This window comes from Struthio camelus, chromosome 1, assembly GCF_040807025.1.
Source record: "Struthio camelus isolate bStrCam1 chromosome 1, bStrCam1.hap1, whole genome shotgun sequence".
NCBI classification, from domain to species: domain Eukaryota; kingdom Metazoa; phylum Chordata; class Aves; order Struthioniformes; family Struthionidae; genus Struthio; species Struthio camelus.
Window position 1 is genome coordinate 190698701 of NC_090942.1, and position 23635 is coordinate 190722335.

The 23635-nt window shown below is 40.9% G+C and overlaps 1 protein-coding gene across 12 annotated transcripts in view; it reads right to left on the reverse strand.

Annotated features, from left to right (window-relative positions):
- The window catches only part of TSC22D1 (TSC22 domain family member 1), a 100032-nt gene extending 76851 nt beyond the window's left edge, over positions 1-23181 (reverse strand). For 3 of the 12 annotated variants that reach the window (XR_011138599.1, XR_011138600.1, XM_068929761.1), the window contains exons 1-2: positions 22465-23177; positions 19052-21909 (exon numbers count right to left, since the gene is read on the reverse strand). Coding sequence is in view for 5 of the 12 variants with exons in the window: in XM_068929761.1 (XP_068785862.1) it covers positions 19052-21876 (2825 nt within the window). In the remaining 7 variants the exon portion in view is untranslated. Of the gene's footprint in view, positions 1-72; positions 196-19051; positions 21919-22464 lie in introns of those variants that run through there. The other 9 variants (XR_011138603.1, XR_011138602.1, XR_011138601.1 and 6 more) reach the window with 6 other exon arrangements.
- Between the last annotated feature and the right edge of the window lie 454 nt (positions 23182-23635).

A 23635-nucleotide genomic window follows, 5' to 3' on the forward strand; every position in this document is an offset into this window, starting at 1 on the left:
GAAGATCACTTTTATTACTTTTAGTCTTGATTACCAGCATACCTTCTTTGTCTTGTATTTTGGCTACTTTACCTGCTTCATGAGCTTTAGTTTTGCCCTATGGTCAAGCTTTTGCTCCTGATCTTCAAAGGCTGTGTCTCGCACTGCTCATCAACATACAAACAGAATTGCTGTCTTTTCCGTAATACAGACCAGCTCCAAAAAAAAAAAAAAAACACATCAATAAAGCCATCGACTTCTTCAGATGCTTTCTTCTATGACAGTTTAAAGAGATATCAAGTTACGTTAGACAAAGAGAGGGTCAGATATGATTTAAAACTATGCACAAGTTTGTACATTTGATTGCTTCCCGCTCCTCAACCCTTTGGGCGTGGTTTATCTTCCAAGAACACAAAACGCTCACACCTGGCCCCTCTTTCTGCACATATGAGTAAGACATACATGGCACGTGGTAAGTAATGTCAAGATAACAATTATGGTTGCTGTTTTTTTCTGGATATTTTATTCCACTTCCAACACTTCTGTCTCCATTTTCTGAGACATTTAAGATATTCAAAACTTATCGTACAATTATTTTTCATCATCTTCGTGCTCCCAAAACATAGTATTATTGTGTATACGATACTGTGAAGTACAATGCAAATTGTAGACTACCTGGAATGAGGAACAGATAAATGAATCTAATTTTATGAACAGTAGTCAAAGTGCAAGTAAAACACACTTAGCAGCTAATCGGGATTCTATTTTCAGTGTTATGCAGCACTTTCTAATCACATATTCACACTGCTTCACTAAGGCTATGGAAAAGGTTAGCACTAGAGGAATAGGTGTTCCAGACGAGGTGAAACAGGTTACGGGAATAAAAAAGACAAAAGACCAATTGCAGAGCTTCATGCCAAGACAGTAAACTAATGCCTAAAGAACACATCTGCTAACTGGGCCTACGTATTAATTATAATGCCATGTAATGATTTGGAGCATATTATTTGGTGCTTTTACTTTAGTATTTTAAGCCAAACAAAATAATTTCCTCCAACGTTACCTGTTGTTGCCACCCGCAGGTAACGTTCCAGATACCTTAACAGTTTTTAGATCTCAAAAGCAAAGTCACTTATCAGTTTTATTAACTGGGATTAATGTAAAATACTTTTGCTAATCTTTTCACATAATAAAACAAGATCAATAGGCCTTTCTGCATTTCTAAGTTTATTACTCATTTTACTCGTGACATAATAGTTTTGTTTGTATAACCGCTGCCTCCTCCCCCTCCGCCTCCAAAAACCACCCTGCTTTAAAGTCTTTTCTTCCTCCTCTGAACACCAAGCACACCCCTGGAAAAGTCTGCAGACTCCTCCAGCTTGTAAACCATGATTCCTGGAACAGGTGCTATAACTCAAATACAACAGGAATACTCATCTGATATCTAGCTTTCCTCATCTGTGGCTATGGTACTCAGGATTTTTCTTAACCTAGGTTTTAATTTGAGCCCTTCCCACAACAATACTCTTTCGGGACCGTATTCAGATCTTTTCCAAGCACAACTTCATGAAGCAAAACATTCATTTCCACAGGATGACTGAGCAAGATATGCACATTGTACTTAACTGCGTAAATAGTCTACTGGGTTAAAGCAGAAATACAACACAACGAAAAGAAAGCTATTTTCAATATATCACAAACTAGACAGTTTATTTAAAGTAATAAAAGAACTGAGCAGATTACTAGTAACTTCTGAAGCACATTTTTCAGGACTTCCAAATTTCTAGAACTGCTGACATAGCAGATGCTCAGCAGATCTGCAAACATGTCAGAGGTCACTAAGCCCTAAAGGAAGCGAGTAGCTTAAATTCAAATTCTTCCTCAGTGCTACTCACAAGAATAAGGCATAACATGAGAAAGTATAACTTGCAAAACAAAAAAATCTGGAACAGCGTAAATTCATATGAGAAAAGCACTCTGAGTTGAATGTTTTGAAAAAATTATGCCAAATCTCACAGAATCTTAACACCTTTCTCAAAATGAGCATTAGTGCTCTGGTTGCAAAACACAGTCATATTTAGTGAAATCGCATTATCATCTTTTTTACCGTGAAGACAGTTCAGAGCAGTTTTGGTAACAGCATCTACCTGACAGCATCGGGAGGGGAAACACAGCAAACATTTCAGATCTTTTACTCAAGACTCCTTTGCAAATAGCTGTAACCTTAAGGATACGATAATTTTAAACGCTTGCTACCACCTCTTTACGCATTACCAACAGCTAAAAGGAGTTACTCGCAGAAGCTTTAAAGAGGGGATATCCCAGCAGAAGGTCTCTTTCCTCCCTCGAGGCAGAACGTAACCACCAAGAATCACTGGCAGAGGAGAAGGAGACAGAGGCTGTCCCCCTCCTAGTCGTGCAGTGGTCCAGAAAAGGGTAAATGACAAGCGACATACTTCAATTCTTCCCATAACCACTAACCATATAATTATATAAAGAAGAACTATCCTAGAAAGGCCTGGTGCATCTTTTTCAAACACTTGCATGCGTAAGAAGGGAAAAGAAAAATCTAAGTGCAAAAATTTGTTCCTTGGACCTTATTGTTGCAGCTTCCACATTACTCCTTACAACTCTGGCATTTCCTTGCCATTAGCTACCCTACATGCACTCTTATAATAGCATTAATTTAAGTTATCTTGTTTTTCCAATAGCAATGGTTGTTTTTAATGATGTGACTCCTCACAGGACTTCAACTTCTCTCTCAAATGTTTTGTTGAATAGGTACATACTTTAAAAAAAATCTGAAACTGTCTTTTGAAGCTTAGCTTACTATAGTGTTTAAAATGTTTTTCTTTTTTTACAGGCCTCTTGGATGGTTGCCAGTGGGGCTCTAATGTCAGTGCTGTAGCATCCAAAGTACTATTTTAAGCCTTGCTGTGCTGACCATTACATTTTTCAAGCACGAGAACAGCTTCCTGAAAAATAATCATTGTGAATGAGTTTTTGTTGTTAACATATCTTAGTTTTGCTTAGATGACATATCTTAGTTTCCGAACGACACTTTGAAAGAGTATCATAGCCGCTGTCTTTCCCCTACCTTAAAGGTGCAACAACCACAAACTTTTGCTACTCCATAAGATCAGTAACACATCATTGCAATCCAGCTAAGCTTTTAGCAGCTGCATGATCAAATCTGATCGTTCACATTTCTATAAACAAGTCAAGGGTACGGTACCTCTGTTTTTCCATCTGACTCCATTAGTTCCTTGTTTTGCCCTCCTACTTTGACCCCCCCCCCCCTCCTCCCAGTGAAGTTAAAATAAATAAGGAACTTTATATTGGAGCTTATTTCTAGTTTGGAAGAAAGAAGTATGTAGGAGTATCCTGTCTTCAGTAGTTTCCAGCACCAGATACTTCAGAAGAAAGCCACTGTACAAGGTAGCTATAGCAAGCCTGTCTCAGAAAGATGCATTTGTTTCCCCTGGTTTAGCTAGAAGAACACCTAGAAGCTGAAGCCAAGAATCATGTACCTTTTCCTGAGTACTACCATAACTCCGTATACTTCCCTAAATAAACATACACACACACACACTTCTTTCTTTAAAAGCTAATTTCTTGACCGCCACGATATCTTGCGACAATGAGTTCCATAAGCTAACTCTTTTGATCATTAGCTTGGTGTCAGTCAAGCTTCAACTTCACTGGTGACATCTTCTTCCTGAATTATCTGAGGCCACATATGAAGGGCCAGATCTGGTTCTAAGCTAGTTTTCATTTATAATAAGCTAAAAAAAAATCATCATAGCTTTAGGCTCCTTATGAGTCACTGTCTCAATTCTAAGTCTGACTTATATTTACCATTAAGCTTTAGAGATTTGCTTTTTTGTTTTAGGTATTACTTTATTATTTCATTTTAAATTCCTTCTAATCCCTGTAGATCATACTTAAGTCATTCAAAAAAAACTCAACACCACAATCTTATTCTGAAAAGTTCTAGTAAAGGCTTCAGTGATGCAGCAGGCCTTAATTCATGTAGCATTACAATTTTAAAGGCTCAAATTCTTGCTTAGGTTACAAGATAGCCATTCAGAGTTTTGTATTTGCCCATACCAAAAATCAGCTGATCATTTTGAGACGTTTGGCAGCAATTCCATGCAATAGATCTAGAAAACTAAATTAAACACATTAATCTACCATGGTAATATTGGTTAAGATTGGAAAAAACAGGAAGGCAAAAGCAACTAGATAAGATCCTCCGGAGTTACTTGGGGAATGTATGTGTTTCTATAAGACAAAAGGAAAGCCACCTGCCCTAACAGCGGCTCCGCTTCCTGTTGACACCAAACATTACAAGCACCACAAATCCAGCCCCAGAGGACAAAAGACTTCTGGCCAAGCAAGCGCGACTCTCTAGGAAAAGACAAAAGGGAAAAATAATAAGAGGCAGCTTCCCACAGTCTGAGGAGATGAACTAGCAACGCACAAACTTAACATTTGGTTAATTTCTCATATTAGGCTCTCTCTTACACCCTTTTGTTGTTTTTGCTGCAAAAATTCACCAACAGTCTAGTCTTCCTGAACCACGGTACGCACTCTTCATCAAGCATTCTCAAGCACAGAGCACCAGATGCTGAACTCAACTGGACCAACTGACAAGTTCACAACCCAGTGTGGAAGCAAAACGACTGCAAGACTTAAAATAAGAGGGCTAGAACTTTCCTTAATGCATTCCCTCAAGCAGCACAGGACAGGAAGAGAAGTGTTCAAGACAGTATTTAAGTACATATTAAGAGCAATACAGTGAAGCCAGAACACAACCAGTTCATGTCATGAAAAGCAAATACACTAGGAAACCTTAAAATGCAAGTTATATGTACATAAAATATGCTAAACTGGTAAATCTACAATTAATGTAAACCCATTGTTTCCACTGCCTACAATCCTCGTGAGCATTGGCCTCAACAGCCAAGGCATCAATTAAAACAGCCATCTCCAGGAGCACACAGCACTCCCACAACACTTGGTCACGCTAGCCAAGCTGTAGTAAACTCACTCTAGCTCACCAAAAGCTTCTCCACAAGTCACTTCTTCCTGTGGCACCGGGCCTCTGTGGCCCCAAGCTCTCAGAGGGAAGTAGAAAGAAACTCTTCCATACCCTCCAAGTTATCTCTTGGGAAGGCAAGAGACGTTCCTATTTTTCTAGTTGCCTGTTTTGTAGAAGTCCTATGGTTCAGAGATCTCCGCAGCACAAACTGCTCCAGAAAGTAAGCCCGAATTCAGGATTTTCAAGCTCCCCACCTTTTTCTGCTGTCCACAAAAACAAAAGTGTCACACAGTGACAGGCAGCTCCCCTCTTCAGGGGCTGTTCTACTACGTTTATCAGTTACTCAGATGAATTAAGTCAGGTCTGTCCCTCAAGACGACCAAGCTACCACGTCAGCAGCAGCCACCGTGGAGCTTTAGGTGTCTGCTGCCTTATGCTTTAACATAATTTTTGTAGTTTAGTTTTCTGAAAAGCCAGCACTCAAGGGTTAGTCTTAGTTTTGATGTTTCCTACCTATGCAATCTTAGTTCAGCCCACTATCATCAATATACTACAGAAAAAACTGCTCACTTCACCAGAAAATACAATTGCAAATCTCTCTTCAGCTACTGCATTTCAAACAGATCATTTCTTACCAGTTTGAGATTACAACAAACCTTTGTTTACTACTAAACAACAGTCACATAGAAGCTGGTCACATTCACTGACAGACACTATAATTAAATAATATTCAGATGTGGCTAGATTTTCTTTCATAGAAAATGAAAAATTAAATAAAAAACACACACATACAACACTACCTACTTTTACCAGTGATTATGCTTGGTACATTTTTCTTTGTAGTCACTTAAGCCAGATTTAACTACCAATGGCAGTTACTACTTTTAACTCTTCTGTATGAAGCTAAACATCGCTATTTCCAGCAGCCTCATGATTTAGACAGCCTTATGTTTCTTCTACCTCACATCATCTTCAGAAGCACACAACTTAAGTCAGTGCTTGAAAACATGCAACTGATGAACACTGGATGTGTCACTTCCACACTGGAAGAAATATTGTATAATTATTATAGGAAAATTACTATACAAATGTATAAAATCTTTTTTGTGTAAATTTATCCTGAAATACAGACAGCAAATTCACTGAACTGAAAAGCATACAAACAAATTTGGTTTTGGAAAAAAACAGAATTAGAATTGGTTTTACCATGAATTCTTTGCCCACCCTGATAATCCTGGGGAGAACAAATCAACTTTTGTAATTTGGCACATTGGTTACGTTTTAAGAAGGGTATCCAAGAAGGTAAAAGATTTTGGGGAGGAGGGTATGGTTTAAGAAGTTCTAACATATAACCAAAAGAGGTTCTACATACACATGCTACAATTTACTACCCAGGAAAAAAAACTACCCTTGAACATTTCTGAACACAGATCTAACATTGCCAAGTTGTCTATGCCAAATTCTACAAGCTAAATGACCATATTATTACATGAACGCAATCCATGAGACTGTTGCAATGACCAAAGAAACAAAACCATACGAAGAGTTGTCTACATATCATAAGACTACGGTCTTAAGCTAGAAGCTATTAACTTTCCTGTTAAGTCCCAGAGAGCATGCATGGTTCCTACCATAAAGCACTCCTGCTCTAAAGCAACTCTGAGAAAATAATTTTTTTACAGTACCTATGCCTTCATTCAATTATAATATTTTTAAAAGTCAAAGATGTGGAAAGGCGGGTTTGGATTCTGAGTAATTATTAGGATCTTACATTGATCTGACTTGATCTTCCATGTAAATTTGAATTTCATATGTAAAGTCTGTCATTGAACAAAAGGTATCCCAATGCTCAGTTTGTTCCATTTATTTTTTGTTGTCTATTTTAAAGGTGATTTTTTTTTTTTAAAGACGTTCATGCTTTATAGTCCTAGAATATAATGATGGTTTAGGCTTTTTTTTTTTTTTGAAATCAAGTTTGCTTATATGCCTCTCCAATTAACAAGTATAGGGATTAAGGGGGAGGGTTGCACGATTTTCTTAAATTTTTTAGGTCAGTAAATCTCAAGGCAATCTTCTATATGAAGATATAAAATTCTTTCAATGTATGTTCATATATAAGGAACATAAAACAGTTAGGAGGACTGTTTCAGCAACACTTTCAGACAAAATACCTTCATCCACTAGAAAAGCATGCTGTAAATATTTTAAATATCATCTGTATAATAAAAATACACATTAAAGATTCTCAGAGATTGGATTCCAGGAGTCTGATAAACGCAAAAAGAAGCGAAGGTAACTACTGCTAGTCACAACTGTCCGCTATAATACGTTAATATTTATTTTTCTTGTTCCACAGATTATAGTACTCTTCCAGAAGCCAAAAATATCCTCCCCTGCAGGTCCTTCTTCCATTACATGTTAGTTTCCAATGCATTAAGACTGCTCAGTGACATCTCTGGGCTCCAGCACAAGCAAGCAGCACCAAGAATATTCACATCCCAAAAGCAGTTAGTAAAACCTTACAGAAGCTAACCCATGCCCTGATCATGACAAAATGGCAGCTCAAACAACTAATCCAGTGCACTAATATTCCAGAGACTGCGTCCTTCATTATTAACAAGTACACCTCTACAGGAATATATAGATTATTGTCCTGCTTTTCTGCTGTTTGTTTGGTTTTTTTCCCCCCCCACAGACCACTGAAAACATTTAAGATTTTGCTCCTTTAAAGTATCCATCCCCAAATCAGCTCGGAAATAACATGTACAGGAGATAGCAAGTCCTTTTGAACAAAGATCACATTTTCTGTTGGTTCTTATAGAGCAGCCAGCAAAGTGGAGCCCCAGTTCATGACTAGCTCTTTCATCTACTACCCACACAAATAATAAGAGGCTACGTTACCAACAACTGCATATAGTTAGCTCACAAACACACATAAGCCCAATGCCTTTTCACAAAGGGAAAGCTTAAAAATGCTCATATACCCTTTCCACACTAAAAAAGAACAAATGAAACCATCATAATACGTGTATTTCACGTCATCTTTCCTCCCTCTCCAATCAGATACGTACTGAAGAACCCCTCTCTTTTGCAAGGAATTATGGAATTGTAAACAGGCTTACAAACTTGGAAAGAAAGAGAAGAACAAGGAGGCATATGCACATCTTGCACCATTCCCTTGAGTTATTCATAACTTGCCATTTCACCCAATTTAGGATATTAGGCCTACTAAAGAAACACTTGGCAGTGCAATATGCTGATCCATTCTTAACATAATAACCTCATTCAATAGATTAAAGAGGTACGTTTATACCTTGAATTCATCCAAGTAGAACAGTAAATTATTTAACAAGTACTTAAATACATAGTCATTAACTCATGGTTCCTTTTATTTTATTGTCACTTAGTTTTATTTTGTAAGAGTGTAAGAAATGGAACCAGAAGAGCAGCAATTGCTCCTTCTAAGTCAATAATGTAAAATAATAAATTTTGAAATGTTCCCATACACATGTATATACACACAGAGATAAAGTAGCCCACTGAATTTTAAACCCAGAAGTTCCTCCCTGACGTTGAGTCAAATAGTTCAGTAGATATTTCAAGTTAAAGTCAGATCAAGATTATCACTGAACAGCTTGTAACAAAAATAAAAATAATAATGCTGAATATAAACCACGTACTATTATAAAATCATTTTCTGACATATTTCAGAAATTTTCAGAGCTTATTCCTATGAGTTTCTGAAAATCCTGAATTGTGAGTGACATCAAGGGATGGTGACGATCAGCTCCTTGCGCAGGCTTCTACACGTGACAATTGCTGAACAACCCAAGTCCTTCTGCTTCTCCTTACGTGCCTTTCTGTAAGGCAGGCATTACCGCATGAACCTGCATCAAATCAGGGATCAAAAGAAAGCACTCCGCTTGTCAGGCTCAACATGGAGGTAAGAATTAAGAGACTGTTTATAGTCCACAGATGGACTTCCTCAGTGAAGCATACAACCTTTCCACATGCTACAAAAATACATTATTAGACTTTGTTACATAAACACACATCCAGTTTAAGCATGATTTTTCAGATTTTTCAAATGATGCAGATCTATAGATCACATTGAATGGAATGTGGACTCCGCAATACAAACAGCTATCAGTGTAATGCAATGTGGGTCCTGTACGTAATGGCCTAACTAAAGCACATTTAAAACATTGGTAATGATTCTTAGATACCATGCTCACATTCCAAACAAGTTCCACTTCTCCCATTCCTGTATATAAATGTTTGAAACTAAGAAATGAAAGACAAAATAATATTTCCTCTAGTTAATCAGACCTTCATTTTATAATTATTTAGTCTTTAAGCCCAGTACACAGACAAATTTAGGACAAAAACACTACAACCATCAACAGAAATTAATATTCAAAAGAAATCCTAGCACCATTTGTCAGAGGAGAATTACCGAGCTGAAAGTAATCTTTCAGAAAAATCTATGGAAGTTAGTTTTTTGACTAAGCTTAACCCAGTTCACTTGCAACATACGCTAAACAAGGGACACATGATTCAGACTCTGCCAGCAGTTTTAGTTTGCTCTTCTTTAACAGAGCTAGATTTCAGAATTGCAGTCAAAACAAAAATCAAAGCAATCACACACAAAGTACTGGATTTTATTTTTATCACTATCTTCTTTCGCTTTCTTGATTTATATTCCCTACAGTCAAAAAAAGGTGGAGAACAGAATAAAACAAGGTTCTGCGTTAAAATCTGTACTCTGAGAAGTGACATTTTCATCCAGTCTAAGACAAAGGCTTTTCTCAGAGTGGTCTGAAGAGAGCTCAGGCACAGAAACTGATACTGAAGACACTTATTTAAGCAATCTTAAATGACAACCTTATTAGTTGCAACAGCGCTGTAAATTTAGAAACAAGTTTAACATGGTCAGTTCTTGTCTTCGTTTCTTCAGTTCTTTTCATATAAGTTATGACTACCAGTCATCATCTCTCTTTCACCTATACACAACTGTGACAGAGTTGGGTGAAATGAAGGTCAGAGGAAGCTTAAAGGGAGTTTAACTTCTCTCTCATCTTGACAGGGATTTCATCCCTCTACATTGCGCAGCTGAACTTCAAAGCTACTAAAAAAAATATTAGAAGGTATTTCTATCCCATACATTTATTTATCCTTTAAGTGGCTGTAAACATCATGTCGAAATAGCACAGGCCACTCACCACAGATATTAAGTTCAGGTACTTACAAGATTATTTACACTGCAATTAAAAGGACTGCTGACTAGATACCTAAGCATAGAAGATTAACACTTGGCTCACAGTAACTATTTGTTACTATTACTGACCAATAAGATATCAGTTTACATATAAAAACTCAGCATTTGCAAAAAACGTAAGTTACATTTGGTTAGTAGCTCCCTAATCTGACAAGGATGAATTGAGCGTAACGCTCAGGCAACAGAGAAACGCATACCAATAGCACTTTGTGTTGAAATTATTAAAGATGGGTTATAGAGATTGATAACTATACTACAGCAGCATACAAAAAATTAAATGCACACAGACATCTGTTCTCAGCTGCTTCAAGTACTGTCTCTAATACTTCACCCAGCAGCTTGATACTGTTACTTAAGCAACAGATACAGAAGTTCAAAATCTTCATTACATTGAAGAAATCAGTCCTGCAAAGCTCTCGCTGGATACCTGCACTGATTACAACAAGACACATAAAAACAGAAGGTTGAAAAAGTACTTAACAGGAGTTAAGCCCAGTAGTTTAGCACACAGCAGCAGCAGGTTAAGAAAAGTCTACAAAGAGTTTCTAGTTGCGATGCAGCTTATACCTTACTAGAAATACTGTCTACATCTTTTCAGTAGACTGTGGGCCCATCTGCATCTTTCAGTTAAGCCTAAACTTACAGAAGATCTTCTGGTGTTTGTTTTACCAAATTATAAATCTGTGCTCCTTCACTATACTGAAAAGAACCGGTTATTCAAAAGTATATAAATAGATTACCAAAATACCCTTCAAATTTTAATAAAATAAAATATGAAGTGCCAGTCTCAGTCGTCTTGAGAAAAAGCAAACATCTGTGGTACCTGCATTTGTTGCACTTCAAGGATTACAGTCATTTTTAGAAATGTGTTCAATTCCTAATCTTTAATGATGAAAACCCTTACGCTGTGTTATCTCCTGCTTCTGTTCTTCTGTGGTACTTTCAAAATTCTGCCCCCATTTCAGTTTGTAAGAAACCTATAACCCCTAGCAACGAAGATAAATAATTAAAAAAAAATCTGCTTAGGAGGTAGTTCTATGTTGAACGAAGAAAAATCAACTTGACTCTTTTATAGCACTGCTGGCCCTGCACTGCAAGAAGAAATACAAACTAGGACAAGAACTTCAAGCCTGAACGCCTAAAACACTTAATCATACGTCCCGATCAAAGGTACTCAGTCTGTGAAGCTTTCCTGATGCTATGCACCTCGTGAAAGCAGCATAATAAGCATTTACTTAAACAAGAAGAAAAATTTTAAACACACCACAGCACACATTGGCCCGAGTCCCCAAATATAGGCAAATACCTAAACATATCTTTTACATGCCTAGCTCAGCGATAAGAACTTGACTCCATATATACCCACGGAGCAATACTTATATACCAGAACTCACTGTCAAGTTTACGTAGCCCAGTTTAAATGACTTGTACGTCTGTTCCCCCCTCCAAAAAAAGGATTCATGTAGCCGTTATTTTAAAATTTACAGTAGTATTTAGGCTCAATATACACTTTCTCTAATTTTAAATATTATAATAAAAAGACTAATTAGCAATTCTCCTGAGTTTCACTGGAAAAAATAGTTAAGTCACCAATAATACGAAAACAACTTAGATGAAGTCACAACCAGTAAATGTAAGTTAAAATTGTGGAGCAGAAAAATTCACAAGTCGCCTCCGAAGCACAAAAAAAATAATAAAATGCCAAAAAAGTTTTACAGTGTTATAACAAAAGAACTGCTGGCTCAAGGGGAAACGCTAAAGGAGTTTACTGTGACTGTTCCAGTCTACCTAAACATGCATTTGTGATTTTACTTTGAAAGTGCAAGTATTTTCATAAAATTGAACAAGTTCAGTTATTAAAGTGTAATGTTATATTTGTATTGTGATGAGAAACATTAAGCTCTGCATGGCACCAAAGTCAGAAACCTTCATTTAGGAGGCACTAGCAGATCAGTTAGTTCTTAAGACAACTAACAATGAAAAAACATCCAATCTATCACAAGTAATACTTTCCAGCATTTGCACGTATGCGATTCTTACAATCCCTGCTTGCCAAACTCTGTAACCTCTAATTCTTTCTCAGAAAAATCTCTCCAGCTTCTGTGGAAGATGGAGACTTTTGCATAGAACTGTAACCACAAACAAAACCCTGCTTCAAACACTGATAATGCGTAACAGGTGTTTGGTGGCTCACCAAAAAAAAAAAAAAAAGAGCTGATAAGGGTTTCTGCACCACAACAGATAGCGGCACAATTACTATCTTTGTCAGCAAATGCAAAGACGGACCAAGAGTTAAGTTGTTATAGAGTAAGACTTTAAAGCCAGAAAGACAATTAGCTGCCCCAGTGTAATACCACACGTTACACAGCACTTCTACCATGCAATTCACAACTCTATTTTAGCCTACTTTAAAACACTCAGAGTGGCATCCCAGTCACTCTCCTCCAGTCACTCTTTGCTATCTTAGTTTTAGGCTACGGTTTCTTGTACAATTACACTGAGAATATACCAGTCCCCTATTTATAGACTGTTACCATAAAATATTTTACTGAATAATCAGGATCTCCTACCTGCAGTCCCTGCTTAATATGCTGCTAAAGCATGCTTTTGCTTCATAGCGTAGTCCTGCATGCCCAAAGTGCAGTAAATGAAAAGTACAGGCCCATTTAAAGTCATTTGTAAAATTATAATACACATAGCATGTTTTATTCTAAGTTAATCAAGAACAGAAAATAACCAGATCATAAAATCAATGAAAATAAAGAAGCATTATTCTCTTCTCTTCTATTCTTAATTGTGGTTTACCTATATATCATACTACAAACCCACCCAGATCACATCATATCACTCCAGGAAGGGTAAGAATACACTTACTATTATTGCATTGATACTTGTGTGAATAATTTCTTCTCATAATACTATGCTAGTAATACTCGAGTTTACAGCTTCATCTACTACTTAAGTTTTTTTAGGCCTGTCTGCACACAGCTTACATTCTGCATAACCTTCTGTAAAGCGAAGAGCTTAGTTAGTATAGTTTTCTTTGCAGCATAGCTGTGCCAGCCATGTGTCTTTTTACTCATGCTTAAGCAAGGCATAGTTTAATGGTTTTCTTTTTTTTTTTTTTGTAGCTTAACTAGCTACCAGTTAATGTTACAGTCATTACTCTACTGCAGCATTATCTAAGTTATCATAACTTGTCAAGACTGAAACACTTCACTGCCCATACACAAACTGAGCAACATATGACTAAATTCCAGTTTAGCCTGTAACTTTAAGGCGGCAAATCCTGAGAAAGTAAAGATTGCTTTCAGCATTAAATCTCAAGGGTTTTTGTGGATTTTTTTCAGTGTCTGTGTGTGCGTGCATGTGCGTGCGTGTACCCATACATAGATGATTTAGTCTGCTTATACACTGACAACTTCCAGAGAGCAGCCAAAACTAGAGTGATAAAGAACATTTTCTGAAAACAGGTTATCAATTGGATAAGCACATTTCTCAGCATCTCCAAGAGCCTGCCTTCACTTACAGTGTTAAAACCATTGCTTTTACAACCCCTGAAGTCTGCTGATTCTTCCTGTCCTTAAAGACAATGGAACACCAAGCACTGTAGCGATCCTTGGTATGAAACATAGCGTGGCACAGAGGGAACGTGTCTATGAGACCCCAGAGAAAGGCCCATCCAAAACAGCTACCAAGCCTTTCTGCCTCTGTCAAGCTCACTCCTTCACCCTTACCACAACCACGCAATGAAGGTGGAGCAACTTCTGTCATTACATACACGACAAAACTGTGCTCGTTTAGGAAAACTAGAGTCCAGTATCACAGAATTCAATTCACAAGAGTCACAGAGAATCAAGACTGCTGCAGAGATATATGGGAGAGCAGTTCTTCGAACTGTAACTGCCCAGTAGTTATACAAAGTGAAGACCTGAAATTCCTCCTTATTCTTCTTTATTTACAGCAGAGAACTAACAAAGTCACTTCTGACAATTGAGATATTTTATTCCATCAGATGAAATTAGAAGCTGAACTTGGCAGCGTGACACAACAGCAACCACATTTTCTTCATCATTGAAATGCTCTCTCTATTCACTCATTTGACCTACTGCTATTGAGGATAAATATTTTTCAAGTTTCAGAAATAGTCAAATTAAAAAGTCTTCTACAATTCAGGTTCTATAATTTTCAAATTGGTAGCATATCTGCAAAACAAAGTTAACTTCTGAAAAATGGAAGAAAGTAACACTGCCACTATGGGGACTAATGATGCAACTTACAGAAACTACCATAAATGCATGCATGCAAGCCTCTGTTGTGTAGTACCTTCTTAAAATATCTTCATCCTCTTTCCCAAATATACAGTCAATGATAAAAATCTCCAAATCCACATAAACACCAACTTATAAAGCAAAAGAAAGCTTGCAAAACAGTTAACACAAAAATAAAAAAAACGTAATTGAAGCTTGCAGTTCTACTTTCCAATATGTTAATCCACTACTGCTTATAAACATCCTCAAATATTAATCTACCTCTGTAACAAAAACCACTCATTTGTACCTGACAGATCTTCATACAATACACTCATGTATAAGTGTCATGTATAAGATGACACTTTACCAATTTCCTGACTGTATTCTCTTCCTTTATAAGCTACTACTAGTTACCAGAGATTACTACTAGAGAGTCTTGAAAGTCTGTTTACACGTGTTTCAATTCACACGTTCAGCTTTAATCTTCCACGCTTTCCATAGATTTAATAAGCAGACAAAATATACGTGCTATACATAAAACATGTCCTTCAGAATTTTTTTTGGCTGTCTGTCCAGTTGTAAGCAGATTTTAATATAAATTTATCTTCAAAGAGAAAACTACATAAGAGATTGTCGGATAATAAACAATACTTCAAATTTCCATGTCAATTTTATTCGTTTATCATCTTTTCCTCCTTTCCCTTTTACTTCACTGCTGGATGAAACACACAAAAAGGTGAAAACAACTTGTATCAGAGGAAAGAATGAAAGCAACTCAACAGAAAACACTGTCAAGGGCAGAAAGTTGTTAGCGCTCTCATCTTTCATTTATAAAATCTGCTTTTGAGTAATGCTAAGCAAAGCTTAAAAGTAAATTGTTTTTAAATCCACTGACAGTAGCCCCTATTAAAAAAAAATCCATGTATTTTACCGTATTTAAGTTCTTACTTTAGAGGTAATTTAAGAATTGTTCTTGTCATCTGCACACATTCTTCTTGAGAGTATCTGTAGAATAAGGAAGCATTGTCTAGAAAGACATAAAACGGACTCATTTTGCAACATAAAGTATAAGTTCAAAAAAAAAATTCACTGCAATATGTTTTCCATACCTAAATATTTGAAAAGTATTCAAATAAAACAAAGGAAATCTCCTCTTCAATCTTAAAGATGAAACATTGAGCTCAAAAGAACATATCTTTTAAACGGGCAGGATTTAATACCTCAATTTATGCAGTTCATTAAGAGCCACAAGTCTTAAGGAAGTAACTATATGAAAATTATGTGTTTAAAACAAAACAAAATCCATACCATGACTCAAAAAAAGAGAGAGATACTTAACTTCAGGAAAAATTTGGCCTGCATTTTAGAAGATTATTATTATTATATTAAAAGAGGTAGTCTACTAACATTTAAAAACATAAGGCATACCTGGCAAGCTGAAGGAAAAATAGGCAGAGGTACTAGTTTATAATACAGAAAAGGTAATAGTACTGTTTGTAGCTTCTCTTTAAGAAGTGAAGTTCGCAAATTAATCTTCCATACAGCATTCTGTCAAGTAGTTCATTTTAAAAATCTCTTATTTCAAATTGCAGGGAAGATTAAAAAGAGATTCGTACTGGGGAAATAATGGTTATTGTGTTCAAAGCAGATGCACTCTATGCTGTCTGCTTTTAAAAGACATAATGCCCTAATAATAAGCATAGAAAGGACTGCAAACAGTATTGCAAAAAATAGGATAGGGCTAAAGACTTAAAGATGCTGGTATATCTTTATACACAATTATATATGAGTTTAATGAAAGCTGAGAGTTAATCTAAACAAGATATTACATGGTTCAGATGCTTTTTTAAAGGCACACTAAATGGAATTTTACAGCTGCTTCACCAGCCCGCTTATGTCATCATTTACATGTTTCACTTGCATTTTTTTTTTCCTACTTTTTCCACAGCCAGGTTTAGAACCACTTTGGATGTATTGATATCTATCTTGAACAACAAAAAAACACATATATTTCACCCTCATTTCACATACATATTTACAGCATATCTACTTTTTAAATACTTATGTACTTATATAATAAATTATCTCTTTTGCAGGAGGTAAAAGATAATCTAACAAATGGCCAAAATCTCTCAAGAGAACTCTGACCAGAGACATTCAATGGCCACAGAGATAAGAGAATAACAGCATATCTTGTACTACTTTTAGGAAGTGACAAGATCCAAGCTCCAGACCAAAAGTAATTCCAGAGCCAGGAAGACAATACGTACAACATCTTGACATGAGATTCCCTGGAAGTGGAAACGGAAACAATCTCACTTTGGGTTTTTTTTTTTTTTCCTTTCTACTTTACAGGCAGATACATGGAGAGAAAGTGCCTCCAGAAATTATCTCTCTGAGTATACAGAGAAGTGAATAAGTGAATTCATCACAACTGTAATGCAAACAAAAAAGTCTCCATTTAACAGTACAGAGTCATATCCTGCTCTATGTAAAGCAACCAAATGATTTTCCAACTGTAGCTAAACAAAAGTATAGTCTACTTGGAGATGACAGATAGAACAAAGACACAACGTGCATGGAAGAAGAAAGGATGTGATTTTTGGCCAACCAAATAACAGAGGAAGAAGGCATTTCTGGCTATTGTTACCCTGAGAGACTTAAACATTCTGGGAAAAAGCTACCAATCACGAGAGACAGCTAACACGTGCTCTTAAAATCTAGGTACAGTCACATGCTAAATGTGATTTCTCAAAACACATTCAATACCAACAAGCTTATGATTCTGTTACTCAACTGGAACCTCTTGGAAGCTTTCTTCTTTTTTTTTTTTTTTTAAATAATAAAAAGCCCCAAGAGAGAGGAAGATCAGTGTTCCAGTTTAGAAAGACTGAAGGAAAGAAAAGCAAATGAAATAAATTTCCAGGAAAACTGACTATTAGTAGCGTTATGGTGACACTGTGGGCGCTAACACCTCAGTCTGTCTTCTACCACCTTCACATACTTATTGACTAAAAACATAATCAAAATGGAACAGTGTTGGAACTTGTCTTCTAGCTCTCCTGGAAGACAAGCTGCTATTCATTATAGCTCTCTGGCATCTTAGAAAGAAGTGATGAAAGCCACAAAGGCAGTCAACACCTCATGATCAGCATAATCAAAGACTGCTGATGGAGTTAGCATTTTCAATATTAAGAACCCAACCTCTCCCATGAAGCTTTTTTTTTTTTTTAAATACAGTTTGTCCACTGTTTTTTCTCCTGTTTTAAACTATATTCTTGGTGTCATAACTTAAGCACCTCACCTCCAATTGCTTTGACAGTCTTCCCCACCTTAAGAAGCGTTCAGTGCTTTGCTTCCTCTCCTTCCCTCAATCCAAGTGTTTGTTTGTTTGTTTTTTTTAACTAGTGTTCTTTTCTATCCTCCTCCCATTTTCAAGGTAAGTTATCTCAAAATACCTGCTTCTCCCAGTAACTTGGTTTCTTTTTAGATAATAAATTATTTGGGAGAAGAATCACAGTCTTCCTCTTCACTTGTAGATACATTATCACAACAGGTCCTCAGCAGTATAAGGAATTTACAGACATAACTAAACAATAGCACTTTAAAAATCGCTGTTAAGACCACTTTATCCTGCACACGCAAGAGCCTTTGGCAACTGACACAGCTTCTTCGCACACACTGTCAGAGAAACCAGACCATTCAAATGCATGTGCATGCACCATTAAGACCAACCAGTTCTCATTTATTTGAAAATGTGAAGGTGGGAGAACGTGTACTGTTTGTTACTCGGACTGCACAGAATAGGCACATCAGATACAAAGGCTCACCGCCACTCCACAGGCCTGAGCTGCTCTCACAATGGATTAATACTTTGAAGCAAAACCACCAAGACCAAAAGTGCCCCAAGCTCCATTTAAAGAGCCACAACAGTGCTGCTGAACCTCCCTTTTCCCACCATATTCATTTGCCTAAAGCGTCTCTTGGCTGTCAAAGAGAAGGCTTCTATATACACCACAGGCTCGCAACTGGTTCAACTTGAGTAAGGTCAATACTTGAAAAGAGAGGCTGAGGCAGGATGAAGCCTAGGCTTGTAAAAAAAAAAAAAAAAAGTCTACTTAAGAATAAATCCTAATTATTTCAGTCTAATAAAAAAATCTAAACTACAATTACCACTAGCATACTCACATTCCACAGCGTTCTTTTGTCTTCCTCTATACAACAATATACACATTGTCACAGATTGTTAAACACAATTTACCCACGCAGCAGTTCCAGAGGATAATCAATACAGCCCATCCCCTTAAAAGAAAAACAAGTATCTTCATATACACATGCATATATATGCATGCACTGTGGCTTGATAAACAATATTTCGAATTAGACAAAAATATCACAGTGCTTCATCTCACAGAACAGCTGCAATAAGAGCTGCAAGTTAGTGCATCTCAAACTATCGTACCGTGTATCTTTTAGTACAGTTACAGGCAATCTTACCTCTCATCCTCACCATCAACAAGATGTGTTGTCAATGGCAGTACCTTCAGCGGAAACAGGGAAGCAGAGGATGGCATGCTGCTACCACTGCTGTCTGAAACAGCTGATGCTCCAACACCGCTGTCACCACCGGCAGCTTGAGGTAAACCGACTAAGGAAGGTTCTGTAGGACGTCTGCCATCTTCAATTTGGCTTACAATTGACGGAGCTACTGATTGTGCAGGGAACTGGGTAGAGCTTAGTGGCATCTGCTGTGGCATACTCTGTGCTACTGGCATACCTATACTCGTTGATATCAATGGAGGCTGACTAACACTTTGAGCCAAACTCCCATTCTGTACAGCCGACGCTTGTGCTATGCTCTGCGGCTGCCCCAAACCTATAGAAGCAGAAGGTATGCCAGGAGGTACAGCTGAACTAGCTTGACTCGGTGCAGCAACAGTGCTGGCAGAAGGTATAGGGCTAACGGCGGGCAGCTGCTGGCTGGTCATTCCTTGGACTACAGACTCCACTGCTTGGGCCTGTGGCTGTACAGGTAACAAAGTGTTTTGTTGAGCAATGACCATTTGCTGAGGAAGGCCTGAAGCACTAGCCTGTAATCCCTGTTGCATTATGCCTGTCTGCACAGGCTGCACTACTTGTGAAGATGGAGGAGCAGCTGCTGACGGCATAACTGGGGGTGGAATTTGGTTTGCAGCAGATGGTGGTTGCACCACAGTGGCTACACCTCCTTGCTGCCCAACACCGAGCATTTGGCCACTGGTACCTACGCCAGGTATTGATGCCGGAGCATGTGCAACAGGCTGAGCTGGAGCAGCAGCAGGATGTGCTTGTACGGAAGGCTGCATGCTCGGTGCCTGAGCAACAGGAACCGGTGTGCCTGCTCCCACTCCTGCAGAACTGGGCTGCATGGCAGGCGCTGGAGTCTGAAGGATCTGCTGATGCTGAATGTAGTCTGGCATAGCCCCCGTAACAGAGTTTTGGTTTACTGGTTTCACGTGACCTGCGGTCATCTGGGTAGGAACTGTTTGTTGCTGCTGCTGTTGTCCATACTGCAACTGCTGCTGTTGTACAACTGGCAAAGGTTGCCCAGGCTGCGTTGGCTGAGAATACGGGAGCTGCTGTTGAGCCATACTTTGAATGGCAGGTTGTTGGTGGCCCAGAGACGGGGATACACCTAGTATATTAACTGGGGCTGGCTGAACCCCAGTAACAGTGGTTAGACTGGCCTGTGCAGGAGGTGGGACCCCTTGCTTCTGCTGTGGATAGCTGACTTCTTGAGAATGCAGCTGTACTTGTGCAAGCTGCGATTGAGAAACACTCTGTGGTATACTAGATGCTGGAATTGCCGGAGGAGCAGCACTGCTAAAATCCATCTGCTGCGGACCCACACCTTGAAATGCTTGCTGCTGTACCACAGTAGGTGCTCCCATTTCTCCACTTCCCACACTTTCTGTATAGTGACTCAGTGTGCTTACATTGCTGCTAACAGAACTCCCACTGGTGCTCTCCCTTTCAGAAGTCACTTCAAGCGGGTTTTGTTTTATCGTCTCTACTGCTTTGTTTACTGCTACTCCTTCTGTAACTGCAACAGTGTTTTCTTTATCATAGAATTCAGTGCATGTCCATCTACCTTTTTTGAAAGGTTCAGAACTAGAATCTAATTTTACAACTCTAAACCTCGATGTGCCAGCTGCGGGCTGCTGCTGGCTTGATCCCACTGCCATTCCTGCAGCTGGATTAGTAACATTGTTAACGACATTAGAGGAAGCACTCGTACCATTGCCAACACCACTCAAGATATTCACACTAACATTGCTGCTAGTTCCAGACAAAGCATTTACGTTACCAGTACTTGGGATGTTACTTAAATTTATAGTACCAAGCATGCTGCTTGCCACACTAGAACTACCACCACCCAAATTACTTAAGGGACTAGTTCCGGTAGCAGGACTTACACCTAAATTGCCAGGAGTACTTGTAGTGCGGATATTAGACATGACAGATGCAGGGGAACCAGTGGATGATGCAGCAGAAACTGGTGCAGTTGATATAACATTGTCAGAGCTTCCAGTTGTTGAGAGTTTTCTAAATGATGGACTAGGTGGTGGTCCTCCAGAAAGTGGTGTACTGCCCACCCCAGGATGCGATGGATGATGGTGTCCGTGATGGTGGTGGTGAAGATGGTGGTGATGGTGAACGTGATGGGGGTGAACGTTTCCATTGATCACAACGCTCTGCTGTGGGTGATGTGGCAGAGGAGGGTGCTGCTGAGGAAGATGAGGCTGGTTTGGAGAAACAGCCCCAGGAGTCTCTGCCTCCTGGAAGTTATTTAAAGTCTCTTCAGAGGAGCTCCGCTCCGGTTCTCCCAAGTCAGTGGCCCTGGATAAAGAAACATCCAGGATTTCTGAAGACGACAGGTCTTCAGTGTGGGACTCATCCAGGTCATCGTAGCTTTCCGTATCTTCAGCTATGCTGTTATTAGAACTCATACTGGCTGATATTTGAGCAGGGGTCACACTGGTAATTTGGAAGCCACTTTTCTTTTTCATTTGAGCTCCAGTCTGTGCAAGAGGCTGCGGCTGGAGCTGAGATTGCGAGAGGAGGTTCAGGCTTTGTGGAGGAGGGGGTGTCGGCTGTGGACCCGCCGATGAAGATGCTGCAGGGGACGGAGGCAGCGGCTGGACCAGCAAAGGCGGCTGATAATCCTCGGCGGCGAGGGCAGCGCTCCCAACACCGGTACCTGGCGCAGTGGGAGCAGTAACGCAGCTGCTGCCGCTGCTACTGCTGCTGCCCCTTCTAGGAAACATTGCCGGGTGCGCCATCTTCCTAGCACTAATGTCTGCGGCTGAGTCAGGCTGGTGCATTGTATCGGGTGTATTTAAAGCGTGCAATCCCCCGGTATGGAGAGAGACAGAGACACACACAGACACACACACACACACAGACACACACACACACACGCACAGTTAGCTCGGCGTTCACGGCAGGGCAGCGAGACACCACACACAACCCCCCCCCCCCGCCCCGGCTCCAGCACACACGGGCTGAGACGGCTCGGCACTGCCAACCACCCCCCCCGCCTCCCCTTCCCCCCCCCCCCCGAGACAGGGAGGGGGCGAGCACCGGTCCTCCGCCGCCTCTCTGAATGTGACACTTCCAATCCTTCGCCATTCACTTTCTCTTCCCCCACCCCACACCCCTTTTCCATTACAACCCCCCCCCCCACCACCAGCAGCCCCGCTCCTCTCCCGGGGGTGGGCAGCAGGCGGAGGAAATGCCCGCGTTGGCCGGGCAGCCCCGGGGCCGAGCCCCTTCCCCCCTCCGCTCCCCGCGGAGAGGCTCGGCCCCGCGGCGCCCCCCGCCATGCCCCTAGTAGCAGCAGCAGCAGTAAGGAGGGCGCAGATACGTACAGGACCGGCACACGGCAGGGCGGCAGCAGCAGGCTGAGCCGGGCAGGGACATCCCCGTCAGTGGCAGCCATGGAGCTGAATCATTTTGGGTATTCGCGAGACGGGATGAGGAGGGAAGAAAAGCCGCGGCGGCTCAACGAGAGAGTCCATGAAAGGCAAGGAGGCAGGAAGGAGGGGGACGCCAACCAGCCAGGCGGGCGGGCGGCCGCGCTCTCCTCCCTCTGTGTCTGGCTGTCCCTGGAGGAGGCTCCGCTCCACACGCTCTTCCTTCCCCCCCCCCCCCCCCCAGCCGCCGCCGCCGCCTCCCCCTTTATAACAGGCGGCACCGGCTCTTCCTCCGCAGCACCGCGCCGGGAATTAGTCCTCCGCCCAAATGTGCGTCTGCCCTTTTCTTTCTCTCCCCCCTCCTCCTCCTCCTCCCCGCTCCGCGTCTCTCTCCCGGCTTCCCTGCCACAGCGGGTCTCTCGCCGGCCCGGCCCCGTCTCCTCGCACGGCGCGGGAGGAGGAGGAGGGCGCCGCTGCGCGCGGCCGCAGCGGGGAGGGGAAAGCTCGCCAAAGGGGAGGGCAGGCGACAGACAACGTAAGATGGCGGCGGCCGCGCATGCGCGCCCCGCCGGCAGACATAAAGCCCGTCTGGCCCCAGCCGGCGGAAATAGGCTCGGCTCGAGCGGCGGAAATTGCCGAGCGGCGCCGAGCCCGGCGGAGGGGGGCAGGGAAGAGGAGGGGGGCGGTGGCAGGGTGCCCCTCCTTCCTTCCTTCTCCCGGCCTGGGGAGGGGGCGAGAGGGCGGGCGCCCCCGGCCCCGGGTGCCTCTCCCTCCGCGGGGCCGCAGCATGACTCTGCCTCACATGACCCGCCGCTGCCTCCCTTCCCCCATCTCCGCCGCTGCGCTGCAGATTTATTCAAGTTATTCATCACCTCCGTCCTCCTCCCATCTCTCGGTCCAGAATATTCCCGCCCCCCCCCGCTTCTCCTCTTCCTTCTCCTTCCCCGCCCCGTGAATGGGGGAAACCTGAGGCGCCCGCCCGGGGGCTGCGCTTCCCTTTGTGCCGCCTCGGGCTGAGTCCCCTCGTGCCCCGAAATGGCCGCCCGGCCCCGGCCCTGGCCCGGCGGCGGGGCTCCCCCCCGGGTGGGTGCAGTGTCGCAGGCGGCAGCCGTCTCTGGGGGACGTT